The sequence below is a fragment of the Archocentrus centrarchus genome, unplaced genomic scaffold (genome assembly GCF_007364275.1).
Source record: "Archocentrus centrarchus isolate MPI-CPG fArcCen1 unplaced genomic scaffold, fArcCen1 scaffold_24_ctg1, whole genome shotgun sequence".
NCBI classification, from domain to species: domain Eukaryota; kingdom Metazoa; phylum Chordata; class Actinopteri; order Cichliformes; family Cichlidae; genus Archocentrus; species Archocentrus centrarchus.
This window is the reverse complement of record NW_022060254.1, coordinates 6705186-6730616: the sequence shown is the minus strand read 5'-3', so window position 1 is coordinate 6730616 and position 25431 is coordinate 6705186. Positions and strand designations below refer to the sequence as shown.

Sequence of the window (25431 nt, the reverse complement as noted above, 5' to 3'; positions counted from 1 at the left end):
GAGCGGGACCCCCTGGCTCGGACTGAGCGGAGACCCCCATCGGCTCAGACTGAGCGGGACCCTCTGGCGCGGAGCGCTCGGACTGAGCGGGACCCCCTGGCTCGGACTGAGCGGAGACCCCCATCGGCTCGGACTGAGCTGAGCCCATGGGCTGAACGGGGCCTACATAGTGAGGCACCGGATGCGTAGGCTGGGACCGCGGAACAGGGCACACTGCTGCTTTATTGAGCAGCAGGGGCTGCTCGGGGAATAGCCGAGGTGCAGGGGACTGCGTGGAAGCAGGCCGGGAGACGACTGGCTGCGTGGAAGCAGGCCGGGAGACGACTGGCTGCGTGGAAGCAGGCCGGGAGACGACTGGCTGCGTGGAAGCAGGCCGGGAGACGACTGGCTGCGTGGAAGCAGGCCGGGAGACGACTGGCTGCGTGGAAGCAGGCCGGGAGACGACTGGCTGCGTGGAAGCAGGCCGGGAGACGACTGGCTGCGTGGAAGCAGGCCGGGAGACGACTGGCTGCGTGGAAGCAGGCCGCGAGACGACTGGCTGCGTGGAAGAAGGCCGCGAGACGACTGGCTGCGTGGAAGCAGGCCGCGAGACGACTGGCTGCGTGGAAGCAGGCCGCGAGACGACTGGCTGCGTGGAAGCAGGCCGCGAGCTAGGGAGATCTGGCTGCGTGGAAGCAGGCCGCGAGCTAGGGAGATCTGGCTGCGTGGAAACAGACCGCGAGCTAGGGAGATCTGGCTGCGTGGAAACAGACCGCGAGCTAGGGAGATCTGGCTGCGTGGAAGCAGACCGCGAGCTAGGGAGATCTGGCTGCGTGGAAACAGACCGCGAGCTAGGGAGATCTGGCTGCGTGGAAGCAGACCGCGAGCTAGGGAGATCTGGCTGCGTGGAAGCAGACCGCGAGCTAGGGAGATCTGGCTGCGTGGAAGCAGACCGCGAGCTAGGGAGATCTGGCTGCGTGGAAACAGACCGAGAGCTAGGGAGATCTGGCTGCGTGGAAACAGACCGAGAGCTAGGGAGATCTGGCTGCGTGGAAACAGACCGAGAGCTAGGGAGATCTGGCTGCGTGGAAACAGACCGAGAGCTAGCTGACACTGGGGCCTGAGAGGGAGCTGACACTACTGGAGCTACAGAAGGAGCAGGAGCTGAGGGAACTGGGACCAAAACCGAAGGAACTAAGACAGGGGCTGAGGGAACTGACTGAGAGGGCACTGAAACAGCTGACACTGGGGACCGAGGAAGAGTTACTGGAGCTGACTGAAGGCGAGGGAGAGCGACTGGAGCTAGAGCTGACTGAGACCCTGCTGCTGCAGCTAACACAGAAAACCGATGCGAAGGCTTGGACCTGGCTGCCCCCACCCGCGGAACAGGTGCGAGTGCCGAGGTCAGCCCGTCCGTGGCTGCCCCCACCCGCGGAACAGGTGCGAGTGCCGAGGTCAGCCCGTCCGTGGCCGCCCCCACCCGCGGAACAGGTGCGAGTGCCGAGGTCAGCCCGTCCGTGGCCGCCCCCACCCGCGGAACAGGTGCGAGTGCCGAGGTCAGCCCGTCCGTGGCCGCCCCCCACCCGCGGAACAGGTGCGAGTGCCGAGGTCAGCCCGTCCGTGGCCGCCCCCACCCGCGGAACAGGTGCGAGTGCCGAGGTCAGCCCGTCCGTGGCTGCCCCCACCCGCCGAACAGGTACAGGTGCAGGGGAAGCTGGAGCTAAGGGAGCTGGAGCAGGGTGAACAGAGGGAGCTGGAGCTAACTGAGGGGTCTGGGACTGCGACTGAGGAGGAGCTGGAGCTACAGCTGACATGGAACACTGCGACTGAGGGGGAGCTGGAGCTACAGCTGACATGGAACACTGCGACTGAGGGGGAGCTGGAGCTACAGCTGACATGGAACACTGCGACTGAGGGGGAGCTGGAGCTACAGCTGACATGGAACACTGCGACTGAGGGGGAGCTGGAGCTACAGCTGACATGGAACACTGCGACTGAGGGGGAGCTGGAGCTACAGCTGACTTGGAACACTGCGACTGAGGGGAAGCTGGAGCTACAGCTGACTTGGAACACTGCGACTGAGGGGGAGCTGGAGCTACAGCTGACTTGGAACACTGCGACTGAGGGGGAGCTGGAGCTACAGCTGACTTGGAACACTGCGACTGAGGGGGAGCTGGAGCTACAGCTGACTGGGAAGACTGCGACTGAGCAGGCGCTACAGCTGACTGAGGCGAGAGTGGCTGGGGAGGAGCACGGCGACGCCGGGAGCGCTGCTTCCTTCGCGTTCTGTTGGAGTGGGAAGCACGATTCTCAGCATCCAGGATGTCCACCAGCAGAGGTGAATCAATAATCTCCACATCATCTGGCAGCCAAGAGAGGTCTGGGGAGGCGGTGGGCTGTGGGTGAAAGGATGAAAATGACGAGGTGGGAGAGGTGAGTTGAAGGGATGACGGCGGATCCGGAAAGCGAGGCAGCGCCTGTGGTGCTGAGCTGCAGTGGTGCGGAGGAGACGACGGAGGTGAGATGACCGGCTGCAGGAGAGGTGAATTAGTGATGGCTTGGAGGAAAAAGGTTGTGTCTTTGCCCTGGACAGGGCGACCAATATTATACAGTTTAGCTTGTAAGTTTTTCCGGAGCATGATTATGGAATGGGCAAGGGAGGCAGTGTCAGGATGGGTGAGGAGCCAAGTGGAGGAAGAAAAAAGTCTGCAGCAGAAAATTGCCTGAATAATCTGACGGGGTTCATCAGTGGCATGAATGATGTTCCTGGAGAGATCTATGAGCTCCAAAATCACTTCCTCTTGCTCGGAGGGGCTCCTGGTATCCGCGGGGTCCATAGTCTGGTCGCGTCGTTCTGTCATGGCCGGGGAGGAAACAGGCGAGGAATGGCTGACACGAAGGACTCCAGAAGTCAGCGTAACTTAAAAGGGATTTATTTAAGCAGGGGAAAAACAAATACAAAAATCTTGGAAGGGAGACGACGGTCAAACACAGGGAACACACGGGCACACAACATCAACGACGCGACAAGGAACACATGGAAACTGAGGGCTTAAATACACACTGGGTAATCAGGGCAAGAGGAAACAGCAGGGAACAACAGGTGAGGCAAATGAAACTAATTACACAGGGGAAGCAAAGCTGAACACAAAGCACAGGAAAACCAGACTGTCAAAATAAACAGGAAGTGACAAACCAAGGAACATACTGACTAAACAACAGGCACAGACTCAGGACAGAGACGCAGACATATCACAACACTAGGAAACACAAGACATCAACCTACTGGGAGGACACACTCAGGAAATAAACTAACACAAAACGCTGGGCCAACGGCCCAGGACATGACACTGCTTTCATAGAGGTGCTCACACTTGCTGACCAATCAATGGACTGCATTTGATTGACAGCTGCTCCTTCCCCTCTTTGTTGTTGTCATGTGCTGAGGCTGTATTAAATCATTTGAGAACCTGGTGAGGACCAGATGATTTTTATTATGTCTTGATATGAAAAACCTTATTAATAAAAACGTTTCTGTTTCATGTCTGTACACTGAGCACATAAAAGCTGATTGTAACAATGACACAAGCCTACAGCAGGAGCTGCAATAAGACATCCATCAGAGTTTAGGAGGAGCGTGGATCAGCGTGGTGGTGTGAAGCTCCTCCATCAGGCTGAGTGTGTCCTCAGTTTCCTGTCAGAGACAAACATCACTGATTCCTGCTGTTCACCTCTGACCTTCACACACACACACACACACACACACGTATGTAAATGTTACCTGCTGTCAATGAGGAATACACAACATCGCCATCAGTCGACTGCTCTGTAAAACACAGTATAAAACATTAGACTGTGTGTGTCTGAAACACCACTGTTTTAATCTTTGTGAGTTCAGTCATGTCTCTAGCTCACCCTACAGGCTCATGGAGGAACTATAACAGGAAGTTGTTGAAATTATTTTGAATTTGGTGATGAATACTTTCCAGGAGTGGTTGTCATGGTTACCTGTCCTCCTGCCAGCTTTCTTCTTATTGTTGAAGACCACCTGACCATAGGTGACCTCAGCAGGACCTGAAGACAGAAATATGAATTAAGTACCTGCAGCTTCAGCTCTGACTCTGATTGGTCAGATTAGGACTCTCAGAGTTTCATCATCACCTGTTTCTCCATCTGAGCCTCAGCAGCAGTTTGTGAAAGATACACAAAATGTGAATTTGATCCTTTGATCATTTACCTGAACATGAAGAGATTCATTTCCACATACACAAAGGGCCCCCACCTCCCCCTGAGTCACTGATAGTGATGACCCCAAGCCTTGCTCTAAATATTAACCCCAAAAGAACATTTTTTAACATTATTATTAACATAAATGTTTTTCTGTGCTGGGAAAGTTAAAAAAGGTATTTTAAAGGAAAGTGCAGATGAGAAACATGAATGAAGTGGATAAACTAGAACTAGAGATGAACCTTCTCCAGTTTTGTTCTAACCAAACATCAGGTGAAGTTAATCAGACTGAACGTGGTTTGTGTGTGTGTGTGTGTGTGTGTGTGTGTGTGTGTGTGGGGGGGGGGGTACTAGCTTTATTTGTTTCCTGGTTTGATGCAGAAGGGTATCAAGTCATGATGAAGCTCTGAGGAGGTTTTAGGAATCTTTGTGAGATTATGAAACATAAAACAACAACATCATCATCATCATCATAATAATAATAATCATCATCACCACCATCATCTTCACCACTATAATAATCATCAACAACACCATCATCATCCTCATCATCTCTTCTCTTAATTTGTAACTGCGGTGGGAATCCTCACATCAGAGCAAACATCATGGGTATCAGCAGGATAAAAAAGCGCACGCACACACACACACACACACACACACACACACACGCACCCACACACACAGTAACTTCAGCATAAGTCACATCTAGAGGACAGGAGGAGTCACTCCCTCGTGAAAAATGAAGGAGGAAACACAGAAACACATTAATATGAATAAGCTGTTACGGAGAGGTTGTGTGTAGGAAACGGGGGTGCTCAATCAGCCACTTGTTTGCTGGCTCGTTCCCTCCAGGTGTAGTCTTCTACCTCTCAGGCATATGTATCCTGGCCCTTTCCCTCCTCCCACTCAATCAAACAACACATCACACACACATAGGGTCTTTTTAGGGAGGGTACTAGTAAAGCAGTGAGTAGGATCACTCCCTTGGTTCTGCTCACTGCGCTGTATGATGTCCCGTCCCTCCTTTTTAATTATATAATACACATTATGGCTCATGACACATCACGGTACATATAGGGCCTTGGGGGGTGGGTGTATCACACAGTGGTTAGTGGGTGGAGCTGCCTGCTCCTCAATTCTATTTACATCTTAGACATTGAGGGCCTTGGGGGGTGGGGTGGATGAGCACTATTGGTCAGTGCTCATGTCTGTGTCCCTCAAATTTTAACAGCACTGTAGGTTACATGCAGTCATAATCAGGGTTATAATAGTTTTGGATTTTACATTATAGTTTAGTTTTAGTTAGTTTTTACTTTTTTTTCTCTAATTCAGTTAGTTTTAATTAGTTTTCAGACTGGTTTTTCTCGTTTTTATTAGTTTTTATTTTTGGTTTCATGCTTAGTTTTAGTTAGTTTCAGTTAGTTTCAGTATTAGTTTTAGTATTTTCATACCTAATCAGGTGCAAGATTCAAGGCGCAAAAGTGACTATTGTGTAATGAAAACTTGACAAAAGATACCGTTTAAAGAAATATATTCAACAACCAACTGTTCACAAGACATGCTAAATGTGTGTAATATTAAGGACACACATGAACATCAACAGGGAGAAACAAAGAAAAACATGAACTCCCAAACTCAATAAATTCTACAGTAAACTCCACAATAAAGTTCAGCATCAGTGCAGCAGATTAACAACACCTACATGTGGTGTTTGACAAAAACAAACTCTTTGAAGGAGTCAAAGCTCAAATCCAGCTGCATCCTGATGTTCTCACCACCTGATGCTGCTTCTGTTTTGGAGTTAGATGGTTAGATGCTGCTAATTAAACTTGCAGGGTCTTTGTACACAACCTACGGAAGTGTCCGACCTCATGTCCACATTTATGCTTGTGTAGCTGGTGTGTGTGTTAATTACCTTGTGGTCGTGTGCTGGTGTTTTATATGCGGTGCAGGCTGGGACTTCTTTTTTGGTCCTCACTCTTTGTGCTCAGTTTTTTTGGCTGCAAACATATTTGTCCCTGTTTTTTTTCACTTTCTTCATTCCTTCACGTCCATCCTGATAGTTTCAGCAGTGTCCTACCAGGAATTTGCTGACAGTTGTGAGTCCTTAAATTGATGCTTTGATTATTATTCCTGATTGTTATTCTCTCACTGATAAAGTAGCCGGAAACGCACAAGGACGCAACAGTTTGAGGTGGACTTTGATGTCGCTGGTTTTTCCTGACTGAGAAATGTTCCGCACATTTTTCATCATCCACAACAAGACTTTGATTCTATCTGTGCTCTTGTACTCAAAGAACCTCCATACGGGACTCTGCCGCTTTCTCGGCAGACCGCAGCCATTACAGCGCGGTGAGCGCACGCACATGCGCACGCACACAGTTGTACTATGGCGCTCCCAGCTTAAACTCGGAGAGCGAAAAAAATGATTTCATATCAATCCACAAGGCTTAAAAAAAAACCAAGTAAATGAAAGTCAGTTTATCGATAATTTCAGTTAGTTTTAGTTAGTTTTGTAAACTCACAATTCAGTTTTAATTAGTTATCGTTTTTTCCTTTTAATTATAGTTTTTATTTATTTCAGTTAACGACAATGTTTTTTCAATTTCAGTTTTCGTTATTTCGTTCGTTTTCGTTAACTATAATAACCCTGGTCATTACCATAATCATTCTTCCCACTACATACACCCACACACACCAGCGTTGTAGGGCTCTTGCCCTTTGGCCCTGAGAGCTCCATCTAGGGTCTCCCTCCTTCCTCCTCTGGGGTGTGCTTGTGGATGTCATCTAGATGTGTGGCCACAGGTCTCCTTCAAGACTTCAAGACTTTAGGTTTGGGTACATAGGAATTCTTGTGCAGAGGTTTTGGGTAGGAGTGTAGAATAAAAAACAAAATAAAATAAAATATGATAAAATAAAATAAAAAGTATAGAACAAAATATGTAAATGTTTTCATAAATTTATATGTATATACACACATATACAAAAATACAAAAAATGGTTGCTTAAGTTGGAAGGTTGATGGATACTGAGCAGCAGTTATTGCACACTTAGTGTTACAAAGAACACAGTATACAGTGTCTTGCAAAAATATTAATACCCCTTGAACTTTTCCATATTTTGTCACATTACAACCACAAACATAATTAAAGCTGCAAGCAGCGATAATAGGCCCTCGCCGGCCGCCGCCCAAGTGCTGGTGCCGATTTGAACCGTGCTTTTCCAGCTGTGCGTATATTTTTAGGCATTTTTTTTTTGCTGGCACATATGAAAAACTGCAATGGATGTATTGGCTAACTCAAAGAAAGAGATGCCATATTCTGGGCATCGGCATGGCAACGCCTTACACATTACAGAATTTTCACCTGTAGGTCTTTTGTTCAGGGTGATGTGAAGAATGTGTGTACAAAATTTCATGCATTTCTATGCATTTCTGAAAAAGATATGGTCATTTTTCTATCGCAGAAATTTCACATTTTTTCCCATAGGGATAAAATGGGGACGTTTTGTGATCGTCATGCCAACAGCGTCCAAAATATGATATAGGTGTCATTGACTTTTTTGATCAGGCTGACATAAAGAATGTGTGTACAAAATTTCATGTATTTTGGGCAAACTAAGCCGAAACTTTAGTATTGGGGAAATTTTACTTTTTCCCATAAGAATAAAATGGGGCATTTCGGGCTCCGCCATGGCAACATGTTAGAAAATAGACTATGGGTGTGATTGGCTTTTTTGATCGGGATCATATCAGTAATGTTGACATAAATTTTCATGCATTTCAGACAAACTAAAATTCTGGACCTCCATAAAATTTTCGTTTGCTTCTGTAGGGGGCGCTATTGCACTTAGGATCTTGATTCCCTAGTTGTGGGTTAAGGCTGGTTCAGTACATAAGTGATAAAATTTTGAGGCTGATCGGCCAAAGATTGTGGGAACGAATGCACAAACAAATTTGCGGCGAGAGACAAAAATGAAGGCCAAATTCATGCAGTTGTCATGGAAACACCGTTAAATATTCTATAAAACCCCGAATAACTTTTGATGCCCCACTTCTCTAGGCGATCCTGAGCGATTTTGGTGTCAGTTGGTTAAACGCCTTAGGACAAGTTGATTCAAATACGAGGTGTGCAAAAATGGTGACTCAGCAAAGGTCAAAGTTCAATCCATAATGGCCGACTTCCTGTTTGTTACACAGAGTTCTCATAATATAGTTTTTTGTTAGTTTTCACATGATCTCCATGTCACGGGAATTTCATGGTTGTAGGACAAACTTGACATTGGGAGGGCTCCCATAGGCGCAATGTATTTTGATTTTTGTAGGGGGCGCTGGTTCACCATTTTTTTGAGTTTTTTAATGGTGACATTAAAAAAAAATTTTTTTCACCAGACTTGAATTTTGTGGAAAAATTGGTGAGTTTTCGTAAATGTTCAGGGGGTTAAATTTGCGATCGTTTACTCATACGGAATAATAATAAATAATAATGAAGAACGCCAACGATTCCAATTATGCCTTTTTCCAGTCACCTTCATATATACGTTTTCGGAAACGTCTCGACACGACCACGTTGTCGTGAGGTCCATGGTCAATGACGAGCGCGTTGCGGGGTTTTTGCAGGGCTCTGGCAGTGCTCCTCCTGTTCTTCCTTGCACAAAGGAAGAGGTAGCGGTCCTGCTGCTGGGTTGTTGCCCTCCTACGGCCTCCTCCACGTCTCCTGGTGTACTGGCCTGTCTCCTGGTAGCGCCTCCAGCCTCTGGACACTACACTGACAGACACAGCAAACCTTCTTGCCACAGCTCGCATTGATGTGCCATCCTGGATGAGCTGCACTACCTGAGCCACTTGTGTGGGTTGTAGAGTCCATCTCATGCTACCACGAGTGTGAAAGCCCCACCAACATTCAAAAGTGACCAAAACATCAGCCAGAAAGCATAGGTACTGAGAAGTGGTCTGTGGTCCCCACCTGCAGAACCACTCCTTTATTGAGTGTGTCTTGCTAGTTGCCAATAATTTCCACCTGTTGTCTATTCCATTCGCACAACAGCATGTGAAATTGATTGTCAATCAGTGTTGCTTCCTAAGTGGACAGTTTGATTTCACAGAAGTTTGATTTACTTGGAGTTATATTGTGTTGTTTAAGTGTTCCCTTTATTTTTTTGAGCAGTGTATATATCAAGACAAGACTGCTGGCTCTTACTTTATAATTGTAAGTGAACACTGTGTGACACCCTGTGATAGCTGGGCTGCTTCAAGAGGTCATGAGGGGAACGAGTTACAGCTGTGCTGGCTGATTGGCCACCAGTATTTAAGCTGCTAGCATCCTGGTTGTCTAGCTCTCTCTTTGGGGTTTTGTTTTCTTGGTTTTACCATGGTAAAACCATGGTGATTGCATAAAAACCATAGTTAACCATAGTAGATTTTCATAAGGGTACTGACTTACACAGTTTGGGTTACGTTACTTATGTTACTTTAAATAAATAATCTTATTTATAATCATGTGTTGCCTCCTCCAGTTTGTCCTTCCCTTGAGCCGGGCTGTGACACCTGTTATTTTTTAATAATTATTCATTCTTGTAATTACTGCTTGGTGATGATGGTAATAATAGAATAATCATCTATATAATCTGCTAACACAGTTTTGTGTGTATTGAGGTGTTTTCATGGTGTTTTATTATTTGGAATATTTTGCACGTTTGATAAAAATATGTTTCTGTTTGTCTATCTATGTCTATGTAATAGTCACCAACACCACTGTTGTACTGTACTTTGGATGAAAGTTTCAAGTTGCATTAAAGACAAGTTTACAAAATATTTAAAACAATATTAACTTTGCAAGAATAATACTAATATTTTCTCTTATACATACAGTGCCTTGCGAAAGTATTCGGCCCCCTTGAACTTTTCAACCTTTTATTTATATTGCACGCCCCACTTTTCAGTTTTTTATTTGTTAAAAAAGTTTGACACATCCAATCAATTTCATTCCACTTCACGATTGTGTCCCACTTGTGGTTGATTCTTCACAAAAAAATAAAATTTTATATCTTTATGTTTGAAGCCTGAAATGTGGCCAAAGGTTGAAAAGTTCAAGGGGGCCAAATACTTTCGCAAGGCACTGTAAAAACATGATTTTTGGGATCCCCAGAGACCTCCGTCTGTAATACATGTGCAGTAAAAATGCTGGTAGGATGATGGTTAACCTTAATTCTAATACTTAGAGGAATGTTTGAAAGATTTCTGAGAGGTGGGGGTGAACTATAACCTTATGTCCTGTGGGTAACACTGGAGGTGACCGGAAGTAGCAATAGACATCTGTCTGCTTACAAAACAAACAAAGTAACACCATAAAACTATTTCCTGTCACCTCACCATCAGCACAGTTACATATAAGGTATAATGATCACAGCATGCTGTGACTACAGGATGTGACCTCTACACATCATCTGTCTGCTTTCAGTTGAAGCCTGCACCAAACCAGCCTTTCCAGCCACCCCATATCACCATCAACCAGTCTGTACTTAAATCTGTGCAGCAGTTTACTTTTCTTGACTACACTATCTCCAATGACATCAAGATAGACAAAGAGATTGACAGCAGCCCAGCAAAAGCCAACAGCACCTTCGGCAGACTTCACAAAAAGGCGTGGAGTAGCAAAATCTTGACTTATCATACCAAAATCCAAGTGTACAGAGCTGTTGTGCTGTCCGTGCTGATGTATGAATCTGAATCATGGGTTACCTTCAAGCGCTGCCTGCAACTGCTTGAGCGTTTTCATCAGCGCTGCCTCAGTTCCATTCTTAAGATCTGCTGGAGTGACTTTGTGACCAACACTGAGGACCTCCAGCAGGCGGAGCTCCATAGTATTGGAGCAATTAAATTCAATTCAATGCAATGCAATGCAATGCAATTCAATTCAATTCAATTCATACAGTGCCAAATCACAAGAAACAATCACCTTTATACCGTAAGGTAAAAAACCTACAATAATTACAGAGAAAACCAAACAGTCAAAATGACCCCCGGTGAGCAAGCGGCATGCTGCTCAAATCACGACTTTGCTGGGCTGGACATGTCTCTAGTAAGGAAGGCTACCGTTTACCCAAGATAGCCAAGAGAAGAGTTGCATTTTCAATCTTCAATTTTACTTTAAATCGTTTATATCTTCAGTAAAGCAGTAACACCATAACACCCTGAACATAGAACACAGAACTCTTCTCCAGGCTAAGGATATATGATTGTCAGGGTCAAACTGATTCTCAAACTTGTCCTAACATTCAGACAGAGCCCCTCCAGGCTCACACTGGCTTCATCCATGGCCCAAGAGATGGGCAAGAAATTCAAACCGTCCCACTGAGCCTGAGCTGAAAGGTATTTTAAAGAAGAGTTCAGCTGTCAGCTGAATGAAGAGGATGAAGGAACTAGAGATGAACCTTCTCCAGCTGTAGTTTTCTTCTAGTCAAACCTGGTGAAGTTAATCAGACTGAACGTGGGTGGGAGGAAATGTCTGCTAGCTTATCAGAGAAGCTTCTTTCTTTGTTTCCTGGTTTGATTAAGAGGGGATGGTAACAGGTCATTATGAAGCTCTGAGGAGTTTCCAGGAATCTTTGTGAGATTATGAAACAAAGCAGCAGGAGTCATCCAGACATGGAGGTAAACTGTCAGAGAGCTGCTTCTCTGCTATAGCTGGACTCTGTGATCGTATCTGAGAAGGTAACTGAGACCACACTGACTGTTTGATACTCACTGTCCATACATGACCTTCAAACTGAGGAAAAACTGTCCGCACACCAATCGCTCCAGGAACAAAAATTTAATCCAAAGCGAGACTCAAGGAGTAAAGTTTCGGGCAAGGCTGCCATCCCTGAGACTGAACCACACACACTGAACCATCATCCTCATCCTCATCATCATCATCATCATCATCTTCCTCACCATCATCCTCACAATTATCATCATCACCATCATCATTATCATCTTCATCATCATCATCATCATCCTCGCCATCATCCTCACAATCATCATCATCATCACCATCATCATCTTCCTCACCATCATGATCACCATCATCATCATCATCATCATCATCACCATCATCCTCACAATCATCATCATCATCTTCCTCACCATCATGATCACCATCATCATCACCATCATCATCATCATCTTCCTTACCATCATCATCATCATCTTCCTCACCATCATGATCACCATCATCATCATCACCATCATCATCATCATCATCATCATCATCATCATCATCATCATCATCATCTTCCTCACCATCATCATCATCATCATCATCATCATCATCATCATCATCTTCCTCACCATCATGATCACTAGTTTTCTGTTCATTTGTACCTGCAGTGTGAATCCCCACATAAGAGTAGACATCATGTGTATCAGCGGGATGTTTGTCTGAAAAGTAAACACACACACACACACACACACACACACACACACACACACACACACACACTCTCAATGAGGAATACACAACTTCGCCATCAGCTGACATCTTACATGTATTCCCTGAAAGTGCGGGTTGAGAATTGCGTGTGTGGGGGGTGAGGTGGGGGCGGGGGGGTATTTTGGTGAAACACTCTTACAGCCTACCTCTCTGTGTGGTGGTGACTTCAGCATAAGTCACATCTAGAGGAGGAGAGGAGTCACTCCTTCCTGAAAAATGAACGAGCGTGTTTCACTGTGGAGAAGAAGTAAAGCTATGCTAATAGTTAATCGTCATTTGTTGTAGTTTTCAAGTTTGATGTAGTTTGGGGAGTCTTCTTCACACACTAAGGTTAATTATGGAGTTCCACAGGGTTCCGTGCTAGGACCAATTCTATTTACATTATACATGCTTCCCTTAGGTGGCATTATTAGAAAGCATTGCATACATTTTCATTGTTATGCAGATGATACTCAGCTTTATCTATCCATGAAGCCTGATGATGCACATCAATTAGTTAAACTACAGGAATGTCTTAAAGACATTAAGGCCTGGATGACCTCTAATTTCCTGCTTCTAAATTCAGATCAAACTGAAGTTCTTGTTCTTGGCCCCACAAATCTTAGAAACATGGTGGCAAACCAGATACTTACTCTGGATGGCATTACTTTGGCCTCCAGTAACACTGTGAGAAATCTTGCAGTCATTTTTGACCAGGATATGTCCTTCAATGCACATATTAAACAAATATGTAGGACCGCTTTTTTGCATTTGCGCAATATTTCTAAAATTAGAAACATCCTTTCTCAGAGTGATGCTGAAAAGCTAATCCATGCATTTATTACTTCTAGGGTGGACTATTGTAATTCATTATTATCAGGCTGTCCTAAAAGCTCCCTGAAAAGCCTTCAGCTGATCCAAAATGCTGCAGCTAGAGTACTGACAGGGACTAGAAAGAGAGAGCAGATTTCTCCCATATTGGCTTCTCTTCATTGGCTCCCTGTTAAATCTAGAATAGAATTTAAAATCCTTCTCCTCACCTACAAGGTCTTGAATAATCAGGCCCCATCTTATCTCAAAGACCTCATAGTACCATATCACCCCAACAGAGCACTTCTCTCTCAGAGTGCTAGCTTACTTGTGGTTCCTAGGATACTTAAGAGTAGAATGGGAGGCAGAGCCTTCAGCTTTCAGGCCCCTCTTCTGTGGAACCAGCTCCCAGCTTGGATTCAGGAGACAGACACCCTCTCTATTTTTAAGATTAGGCTTAAAACTTTCCATTTTGATCAAGCTTACAATTAGGGCTGGATCAGGTGACCCTGAACCATCCCTTAGTTATGCTGCTATAGGTCTAGGCTGATGGGGGGGGTTCCCATAATGCACTATTTCTTTTCATTCACGTTATTTACTTTGTTTATACGCCACTCAGTATTTAATTATTAACTATTATTAATCTCTGTCTCTCTCCCCTCACTCCCAACTGGTCACAGCAGATGACTGCCCCTCCCTGAGCCTGGATCTGCTGGAGGTTTCTTCCTGTTAAAAGGGAGCTTTTCCTTCCCACTGTCACCAAGTGCTGCTCATAGGAGGTCGTTTTGACTGTTGGGTTTTCTCTGTATTATTGTAGGGTCTTTACCCACAATACAAAGCCCCTTGAGCCAACTGTTTGTTGTGATTTTGCACTATATAAATAAAATTGAACTGAATTGAGTTGAAAATGGCTCACACACGTCTCCTGAGCAATCCCAGTCCATTCTTCTTTGGGGCTGGAGATTCTGTCCAGGTCCTCCAGATCTGATGGTTTTATTGGTCTAAGTTCACCCAATAGATTTTCAGTGAGATTCAAGTTTGCGCAGGCCAGTCAGTAAGATTCACTTTGGTCTTCTGGAGGTCGCTCTTCACCAGAAGTGACATGTTTTAGGTCCTTGTCTTGGAAGACAAAGTGACGACCCAGACCCAGTTCTACTGTTCACTGCTTGGGGTTGTATTTCAAAATCTTCACAGATCCTTTTTTACTCGTGCTTTCTTCCATCTTGATGAGAGTCCTAGTTCTAGATGCACTGAAGTGTCCACACAACACAACAATCCTGCCACTGTGTTTCACTGTGGGGAGGGTGCTGTTTGGGTTGTCAGCCTCCCCCCCTTCTTTTACCAAACATGAGCAGTGTCTCTGTGGCCAAAGAGCTATAGGTTCATCTCAATGACCAAATGATGTGTTTCCCATGTGCACAATCTTATTTCAGGTTGTCCTCAGTATTCTTCAGTCTGGCTTGAAGGGGTTTTTGAAGAAGTGGGGTTTTTCTAGGTATGCAACTCTGGAGTGGATAAGTCATTTCCTGAAGTCTTCGCAGTTGTTCAGGATTCTTTAGAGACGTCTCTCACTATTTTTTCTTTCCAGAGTCTTTGAACTCTTTTGCTTCCTGCCTCTGCCAGGCTCGATCTTGACTGTGTGGCTTGAATTTCTTGATGATACTTCTCACTTCAATTCTTGACACTTGGTTAACCTTAATTCTAATACTTAGAGGAATGTTTGAAAGATTTTTCGGGGGTGGGGGTGAACCATAACCTTATGTCCTGTGGTGAAACACTGGAGATGAAAAGAAGTAACAACAGACATCTGTCTGCTCAGTGCATCAAACTTACAAAACAAACAAAGTAACAGCATAAATAGCATTTCCTGTCACCTCACCATCAGCACAGATACATATAAGATATAATGATCACAGCATGCTGTGACCACAGCAAGATCGTCTCTGTTTCCTGTTGACAGAGAGTGCAGAAAGTTTCCACTTCACATGATAAACTAATTTCAGAAACGTACATGTTTAAATGGAAACCTCACAGGTTTGTTTAAAATTCACTGTAGATAAAAAAGCCTTCATGTGAAATAGTAATGATGAATTAATTAACCAGTAAATACTTAAATACACTGTAAAACACACAGAGTAAATTAAAATAAAGATCTCTAAAATCTAAACTAGCTAGTTAGTAAAATCTGAAATATTAAGAAGCGGTTGCTCTCAGCCTGCATTTCAGTTCAGCAGCCAAACTACAGAGTTCTTCCCTTGGCTGTGTCATTTCCTCCTGTCTTACACCGCTGTCACTCTGCCAGGAACCAAATGCACCAATGTGAAATGGCACAAAGGAAACAGCTGTTTCTTTTTACTGATTCAGCATCTGAAGCTGCTGAAGCTGTTTGTCCTCCACTGCTGAAACTGCTTCCAAGAGCCTTTCAGAGGAGGCTTTAGAAATGTGATCCTGCATGTGACACTGTTTGATTCTTGTATGCTTTATATGTTTGCACAAGTGAGCACACAATCCACACTGAACTGTTGAGTCTGACAGACTTCATACCTTTTAGTTTCCTGTAGAAGAACAGAACTCCAACCAGAACCAGAAGAACCACAGAAACCAGACCTGCTACAGCTGGAATGATGGAGGAGGAGAAAAGAGCAGAGAAGGCTGTGGGAAAGGAGGGAAGAGAAGAGGGAGGAGCAGAAATACCAGGAGAGGTGCAGGCTGTGGTGCTCTGTACATTAGGAGGAAGAGCTGTAGGAGAGATGATGAAGATGGTTCAGTCAGTTTATTATCAGGTCAGCAGATTAGTGCTGGTCTTTAAACAGGAAGTGATCTCAGTGTGCTGACCTCTGACCCTCAGAAAGCTCTGAGGAGATGATCCCAATGTATCAGTGGAACATGAGTAGAGACCTTCATCAGACTGCTGGATGTTAGTGATGGTGTGCTCTGATTTACCAGATCCAAGAACACTTCCATTAAAGCTGAAATAAGCTACAACTTTGTCAACATCCTTTTGCCTGCAATGCAGGGTGATGTCACTTCCTGTCCTCACAGGAAGTGCAGGGATCTCCAGGATCAGAGCACCATCTGACCAACAAAGACACAAACAGAGTGATTCAGAGACAGAGTTCCCCCAGAGAGACAGCTGCAAACATCTGTCTGTACCTGAAACATTGATGGAGACTTCATCGCTCTGCTGTCCAGAAGAGTTTTCACAGAAGTAACTTCCATTAGAGGAGAAGGAGAGATCCAGAACACAGGAGGAACCATTAACCCTCTCAATCCCTTTACCTTCTCCACAGACCTCAGTGAGTCCTTCTCTGCTCCGCTTCACTGTCCATCCATCAACTGTCTGTCCATCATCAACACAGCTCAGAGACACTGAAGATCCTCTGAAGAACTGCTGAAGGTTTGGACTGACAGACAGAGAGACTGGAGGACAGACAGACAGAGTAAATGTGTTTGTGTTCTTGGAGTCTCTCTGATTGTTTTCACTTCCATCAACTCACCTGCAGAAACAGTCAGTGCAGACAGCAGCAGCACACACACACCTGCAACAGGAGGACAGAGGTCACTGAAGGCCAGAGGTCATTAGAGGTCAGATGAAACTGTGGGGGAATTACTTTAATTATTGAGAATATAGCTTTATTTGCGTACAGAACAGTTCTACTAATCAGAAGGTTGGTAGTTTGATCCCTGGCTGCTCCAGTCTGCATGTCAAAGTATATTTAGGTAATATACTGAACCTGAGCTGTTCCTGATGCATTCATGGGAGTCTGAATGTGTGTGAATATTAGACAAAGTGCTTTGGCATGCAAAAAAGTGTGATTGGGTGAATGAGGCTTGTAGAGAAAAGAGCTTTGAGTGCTGTGATTCCATAGCAACCACTGGTTACTAGGGTATACAACACTGGAACACAAACTTATTTGTGAGGTCACTTGAAACTGCTAACAACCAAGTTAATCACAAGGAGCTTTCCAGGTGTGTGTTAACATAAAGCCACAATCTTTCTAAGAGTGCACATCCCACCAAAATCACTCTAAGGTCAGACAAAATGCTCCAAAAAAATCCCTCTCAAAAGCCTCAGTTAGCGTGTCAGAGGTTAAAGTTCATTTTGTCTTTTTCTAATTGTACTGTCAAGTAAGGCTTGTTTGAAGGGTTGCTGCCTCTGAAAAGAACATTGCAAAAAAAACCTTGAAAAAAAATGAAAAGAACATTGTAGCACAGCTTAGGTTTGCAACGCTGCGTCTGAACCAACCACAAGTAACAATGGGCCTCATTCACTCGTATATGCATAGAAGTGTTCTCACACTGTGTAAACAACAAAAACAAAAACAAAAACAAATGTAAATATGTCAGATTTTACCAATTTTAGCATTGAAAGACAAAATTTCACATATCTGGGTATCACAGTGACAAAAATATAAAAACCTCTTTAAAGAGAATTTGACTCCTGTGCTAAATGTTCCTGTACAATACCATGCTGCTGCTACATTGAAATTTCCCCATTGTGGGATCAATAAAGGGATTTCTATTCTATTCTATTCTAAACCAAGAGAAAAGATCCCTCACAAAATGGACGCCTCTTTCCATGTCCTTGGTAGGATGTATAAATTCAATTAAAATGACTATATTACCCAAATTTTTATAATTTTTTCAGGCAATACCTATTTTTATTCCTAATATGTTTTTTAATGAACTGGACTCGATTTTCTCATTCTACATCTGGTACGGTAAACACCCAAGGATTAATAAGATACATCTTCAAAAACCTAAGGGGGGTGGGGGGGCTGCCCTCCCCAATTTTAGGTTCTATTATTGGGCTGCGAACCTTGGGTGTTTAGTGTTCTGGTATTTTTACCATAACCTGAGTGACCGCCCTGACTGGGTGACTATGGAGTCACACAGCAGCAAGAACATATCCATACCGGCTTCGCTCTGTTCCCCACTTTCACTCTCCTCTCCTAACTGCATTTTAAATCCTGTAGTGAAACATTCACTGAGAATATGGGGCCAGTTTAGGAAATACTTTAAACTTAAATTTTTCCTCTCTAAGCCCCATTGCGCTTATCCATTTCTTTAAACCATCTGTTTAGGACGGGGTGTTTCTAGAATGGAACCAGAGGGGACTTACTCATTTTAAGGACCTTTTCATAGGAAAGAAACTAGCATCATTTGAACAACCTTTCTTCCTGCTCTTGACGGAGACGGTCGCACTATCTCTCTCTCCCTGCCCTCCCCATCTCTCTGCTTGCTGCTTGCTGTGAGAGCGTCTCTCACACACTGTCCGAATAAGAATAAGATTGAGATCAACATGGATCTGGGAAACTGGGCCTTCACCATCATTGATCAAATTTTTTCCACTATGAGATCGGGGAATGGGGAGCCTGCGGGTCCGAGTGGAACAGACCCGGTTGGATACGTCATCGATTCTTGGAGCTCCTGGAGACCTGTGTGCTTCTCGGCCCTTAAGGTTGAAGACGTGGAAGACGCTTACATATTCAGCTTTTTGGTAGCGGTATCTTTTCTGTTTGGGCTCGGAGGATACCTGATTTACCGGGAAATTAAGAAAATCTGGGCGGCAGTTCGACATCTGCAGAGGCTGCCGACCCAGGTGGACGGCTTGTCCAGAGCCGTACAGACTCAGACTCAAAGCCTGGTGGACCTGAGCCGTAAAGTTAACGGGCTCGCAGGCGAGAGGGGTTAGATCTGGAGATAAGGTTCGGTTCTGCACAGTGAGGACGGTAACTAATGAATTTGGAATATTGGATTACTGAATGGTTCCCCAGTGAGACTGAAGGCTGTTGGAAAAAAACAAGCAGCCTGTTCCAAAACAACATCTGCATTATCAGAATTCGGCTCCCTAACCGGCCTTGGCTGGCAATCATATCTCTCCAGGACTATGTGTGACGGTCGCTCTTCCCCCCACTCCGCTTTCTGATTTGTGAAGCTGGATCTGGTGTACCACGGCCGCTGATGAAATTCCATCACTATCAGCGAACTGTTTTGGCTAAGAGCTGGCATCTGGGCTCCACAATGCCCCCACCCTCTCGTCTCCGTCTGCATCCCCTCCTGACCTGACCTCACCTACCGCTGCTATTCTGGCTTTAAATGTGCAAATATGCTCTGCTAAGGTGGTTTTTTTGGACCCTGGTATGGTGCTCATTTTGAGAACTGTACCAGATGACTTTTTTTTAACCTACCTACCCCATGATGTGTGTTGTTTTCTTTTTCGGGGAACTGTAAAGGTAGCGCTGCAAGTCGGCTGCATGACCTCAGGACACCTGTCCCCCCATGTTGTGTTTTGTTTGTTGTATTCTTGGATGGGTGCTCTGTTAACTGCAATTTCCAATGTGTGAACTTGTTCACCCACATGGCAATAAACTTCATTCATTCATTCACAACTCAGCATTAAATATGGTCTACCACAATCCCACTTTTTTTAGATATTTACAAGCCAGAAGTCTTATTCAATCTCATCTTTCAGGCTCAGTTTCTCTATCAGAGTTACATTGTTAGAAACCATCTTATTACTGAAAACATTCTATAAAGGGCTGATTTCATGGCTTTACAATAAAATGCTAAACATGACAGAAACCTCCTCATCCAAACTTAAAACTTCATGGGAAGAGGACTTGAACATGACCATTCCAGATGAAACATGGGCCTCTACTTAAACTTGTTAATACAACTTCTCTGTGTGCGCGCCACTGTCTTATTCAATTTAAAGTGGTACATAAAGCCCACTTTTCTAAAAGCAAACTATCTCCTATCTATCACGAACACACCCCATACTGTGACAAATGCAAAACTGCTGAGGCCACACTGGTTCATATGTACTGGTCCTGTCCCAGTCTGCATCAGTTCTGACAGACAGTTCTGTCCAGGTTCCTCACAGTTGCAGTAACACCTGACCCTCTCCTGGCCCTTTTCAGCATCAGTGATGAGGAGTTGCCCTTACCTGCCTCTATAAGACGGGCGTTGTCGTTTGTTCTCCCTTAGCGAGGCGTGCAATCCTAATCAGGTGGAAGGGTGCTGCTGCTCCAACACACAGAGTGGTTGGAAACTGGAAACTGGTAAAATAAGATGTTCTCTTCAGCACTCTACTGGGAAGTTTAAAAAGAATATGGGGCCCCTTTCTTGATGCAGTCCAAAATATACAATAATATTTAAGGTAAAATCATTTTTAATAATATGTGCTCTGCTCCTGTCAGGGGTAAGGATGATGTGTGTAGACATAGGGCAGTGACCTAGGTTGGACTGAATGGGATACTGGCAGGGATTATTTTGTTGAATTTATGTATTTATTTAAGTTTTTGTTTGTTTTTTTCCCCTTTTTTTGGTTGTGTTTGAGTGTTATTATCATATATTTGACTCCTTTTTACCTAATGGCTTTTTTTTGTATGTAAAGGGTAAAACTAATAAAAAGACAGTGATTAAAAGAAAAGTGTGTGCACAATTTATCATTTGATTCCTTTAACTTGCACCTGTTTTTCCAGATGGACTGTTTTGGGCTGAAGTAATGGAGGTTCTGAATATCACTGAGACACTGGTAGTAGTAGGAGTAGTATTAGTAGTTATATAGTTACTAACAGTTTAAAGAAGCATGTTTACATTTTCAGGCCTTCATCTCTTGTTCATACATCTGGTCTGAATAAAACTCAGGTACAAAAATATTGACAAATCACTGAGTTCAGTTTGAAACATCTATTTGCATGATTTATACAGAGCTTTGAACTTATGCACTGTTTCTGAATGAGGCCCAATGGTCTTTGGATAGACAAGACCAAAGTGGAGATGCTTGGTCATAATACAAAACTAAACTCAGCAAATCAGGACAAACACCTCAGACCAGCTGCCAGCACGGTGGTGGAGGCATTTAGGCATCTTGCATCAATGAGTCATGAACTCCTCTGCATACCAAAGTATTCTAACATCAAATATGAGGCCATCTGTCCCAGGCTTGGCCTAAATTTGGTCAATGATCCCAAGCACAGCAGCAAATCTGCAACAAAAAGGCTGAAAAAAAAAAAGAATCAAAGTTCTGCAACGGCCCAGTCAGAGTCCAGACCTCAGCCTGCTATGGTGGGACCTTAACAGAGCTGCACATGAATGAATGCTGCAAACCTCAGTTAACTGAAATGATGTTGTAAAGAAAAGACAGAGTTCCTCCACAACAATGTGAGAGACTCATAAATACGGATGGCAGTCGAGAACCAATTCTTGCTGAAAACTGATTTCCAGTACCTCCAGAGAACCGATTTCCAGTACCAGGTACTGAAAGGCGGCAGGTCACCTACTGATCGAAAGGTCGGCGGTTCAATTCCTGGCTGCTCCGGGCTGCATGCCAAAGTATTATTGAGCAAGCTACTGAACCCCAAGTTGCTCTCCGATGCAAGTGTTGGAGTGTGTGTTAGATAAAAAAAGTACTTAGCTTAGTCACTCATGGAAGTCCTTGTGTGAATGGGGTAAATGTAAATGTGTTGTATAAGAACTACCGTATTTTCCGGAGTATAAGTCGCACTTTTTTTCATAGTTTGGCTGGGGGTGCGACCTATACTCCGGAGCGACGTATATGTGACATTTATAACACATGAACCAAAATACTCCAGCCACTTGACATCTCCGTGAACTGCAGCTTTAAGGCAGTCTTGTGTAACCTCTGGGCGCAGTGGATGGAGAGCACAGCTTAACGGCAACTGGGAGAATGCGCCACCCAACTTTCCTGGAAGTCATTGGATGGATCAAGAAAACATGGGCTTCAGTGACAAATCATCCTGTTGGGATTCAGAAAGGCCGGAATAATTGGAACTGCAGCTGACGACGAGTCTGACTAACGCGACACAGAAGAGGAAGCGGCGCTTCGTCTACGGAGTGTACGGAATTGTTTAGAAGTGACACCGAGGATGAAGAATTCAATGGATTGATGGTTTGGTTAACTTGTTAGTATGTTCTTTATGCTATGGTTATCTGAATAACTTAATGTTACGTTAACATACTGTAGCGATTCTCTTAGTTAGAGAGCGTGTTGATGTTGTGGGATTTCGGACTGTTCGGGAGGTTCGTGAAGGCAGCATGGAGAGAGAGAAAAAGACCGAGAGCTTGCCTGTGTGTGTGTTGCTGTTCCGCTGTTGTAGTTGTGGTTGGCGTGGCTGTGGCCTACAGCAGCCGTTTTTCTGTTAATAAAGACGACCTTGTTGTGAATATCGCCGACTTTGGAAGTGTGTTTACAACGTTACAATACCGAACACGTGTTCGTTGTGCGTCATGTAGCTGAATGTGCTACGTTAGCATAAGGTAGGTGTAACCGTGTTCGTCCTGTTCTTTAATCCATTATTATTTTAAATTGCCGTTCAAGATGGAATTTGTGCTCTGAGTCTCGGATTCTATCACCCCCCCCCCCAAAAAAAGTGCGACTTATAGTCCAGTGCGACCTATATGTTTTTTCTTCTTTATTATGCATTTTTGGCTGGTGCGACCTATACTCCGGAGCGACGTATAGTCCGAAAAATACGGTAGTCCACTTACCATTAATTCAATTCTTTGTAACTGTTAGTCTGCTTGCCTAATGATTCCATCTATCAGTTCCACTGCTGTGAGGATGCATTTGCATGATGACGTGACACATGCGTTTTATTTGGTCCAGAATATATCAGACATGGCATCACGACAGAAGTGATCTAAAGTCTGGTATTTCACAAAGAACGATGATACTGGGGCCACTTGCAACGAATCCTGAGCTTTGATATCAACAAAAGGCGGAAATGCTTCAAACATGCATTTAATTTAACCAAAACTTTTCATGCTTTAATCTCTGATTAGTGACTAGGGGGATGCTTGTGGATAAAAAGCATTTCCAAATTATATTTACAGTGTTTCAGCAACAGCAGCAGCTGTTTTACGTGCAGACTGTGCACACACAGGAAGCGCAAAGAGGCAGAGCCGTTACTGAGACGGTGAGCTCGAGTGGAGCGTAAAGAAACGTTGAAAACAGCAGCACCTTTTCCTGTAACCACCATTAAAACCTTTACTTTGAAAGAGCTGGAGGTCCTTCATCAACCACCTGATCAATAAGTGCCAACGTGAAGAAGAGAGAACTTTGTAGATTTGTATCCACCACCATTTGTTTCACACAGCAAAAAAAACCCCTGCAGTATGGAAGTTAAAATATGCAGATGAATTGTTATTATGAAAAAAGGATCTCTAATCGCATCACTTGATTAATCAATGGAATAATCAATTTTCCAGCCCTATTTTGCTGTACTATATTTGCTGTATGTACTATATTTCACTATACTGTATGAATAATCTCCACCTCATGTAACATTTAGTTGATGAGGTCTGCCAGAGTCTGGCTGGCTCAGAGGTTGGTACTCGCACACCTTGCAGTTTTATTTTTATGTTAAAATGTTCAAATATTAATTGTGTTAATTTTAAAAGAGGAATTCTTATTTTTTTATACCAGTTTTAATCTTTTTCTACTTTGCATTAAAGAGTTAATGCAAACCAACCTGTTTGTGGTATATTTTATACACTAATCCAATGAGAATCGATAAGAGAATCAAGAAAGAACTGAAACAGTGAGTGGTATCAATAATGGAATTGGAATTGCTAAATTATTATCAATTTCCAATCCCTACTCATGAAATCATAAACCATCAGTGCAACTTATTGCTGCTAAATATGGATCTACAAGCTATTGAATCATGGGTTTTCACAGGACTGCAGAGTTTCCTTTGTTACATATTACTTTATGCATCTAGATAATATCGTTCATGTATTCAACAAATCAGTCAACATCTGCATCAACCACACTGTGTAACTCAATGTGTCTCGTATGGTAACAAATATATAATCAGCATTAGAATCTAAAGGAGACCCTACAACAGGGTTCTAAGAATTACCATGGTCCTCAGTTCCTGTAGTGCAGACAGAAAAAAGGCAGTGCCACCACAAATTAATACAGGAACTATGAAACAGTTACTGTGGTGTCACACAGAGAACATGTGATTAAAGTTATGTCCTTGTTCTCTCATTAATAATACACACAAACACACAATAAGACCTCCAGCTGGGTCAAATTATCACGTTAGCTTTCACTGACATTACATTCACTGACTGAGTAGCTTTGAATGGGGACCTGCTGTATTTGGATCCTGCAGCTTGTGTAAATGAAGAAGGTGAGTCAGATTTAGTTCATAAAGCTGACACATCCCAATCATTACCATATTTAATCAACAAACACTCACACTGACTCAAATCTACACTTTGTTTTATTACAAGTTTAGTATCTTTGTGGCTAGGAGCAGACACTTTCTGTGATCGCTGCTGATTTACTGACTCTTACCCAAGGAGTAGCAGTAACTGGTCTGAGTGTTGGACTATCTCACAGTTACAGGTCAGAGGTAAACTGTGGGGACTATAATCAGCAGCTGAGGCTCTAACTGTGTTTTAGCTCAGTCTTTGTGCTGCTGTGAGTCACTCTCTGCTGGAAATGTGTGTTTCCTCTACAAAGGTGTGTTAGAGCTGGAATGAATGGATTAATGAGAGTAGGAAGACGAGGATTGACTCACCAAGGAGCAGAGAAACAGATGCAGCCTTCATGTTGTCTGGATGACGACTAAATGAAGTCTGACCAACAGAGCGATGGCTTCAGCTACAGCATCTTCACTTCCCTGTTCACACTCAGCGTCACTGGCTGAGCCCTGCATAAACCTGCTGCTATTATAATGGTATGTTTGCCTTAATGGAGTTCAGTGTGGTTTTGAATTTCTGTGAGACCGCAGCAGGTTGGTTTAGATATGGCGAGTACAGTTTCTGCTCTCGAGTTGGTTTGATGTGATGTAGAAATATTAGACAGGACTGAAAAGGTTTGTTTCTCTATTCTGGTTCCTTTTATTGTTTTCTTCCTGCTGTGTCTCGATGTGCCAGGGTAACACTCTCCATAGCAGCTCAGTTATGGTTGCTATTGTTAGTT

The 25431-nt window shown here is 43.9% G+C and overlaps 1 protein-coding gene across 1 annotated transcript; it reads right to left on the bottom strand.

Annotated features, from left to right (window-relative positions):
* Positions 1–3598: 3598 nt before the first annotated feature.
* On the bottom strand, positions 3599–25058 carry LOC115775656 (uncharacterized). The gene is made up of 7 exons (XM_030723128.1): positions 25028–25058; positions 16964–17005; positions 16620–16886; positions 16302–16541; positions 16011–16205; positions 3962–4053; positions 3599–3673 (listed from the first exon to the last, which is right to left on the bottom strand). Exons 1-7 carry the CDS (start codon positions 25056–25058, stop codon positions 3599–3601), a joined length of 942 nt encoding a protein of 313 aa, XP_030578988.1.
* Between the last annotated feature and the right edge of the window lie 373 nt (positions 25059–25431).

Coding starts and splice junctions, on each gene's coding strand:
- LOC115775656 (XM_030723128.1), bottom strand. CDS start 25,058: ATGAAGGCTGCATCTGTTTCTCTGCTCCTTG. Junction 17,006..25,027: donor ATCTGTTTCTCTGCTCCTTG/GTGAGTCAATCC, acceptor CTCCTGTTGCAG/GTGTGTGTGTGCTGCTGCTG. Junction 16,887..16,963: donor TGCACTGACTGTTTCTGCAG/GTGAGTTGATGG, acceptor TCTGTCCTCCAG/TCTCTCTGTCTGTCAGTCCA.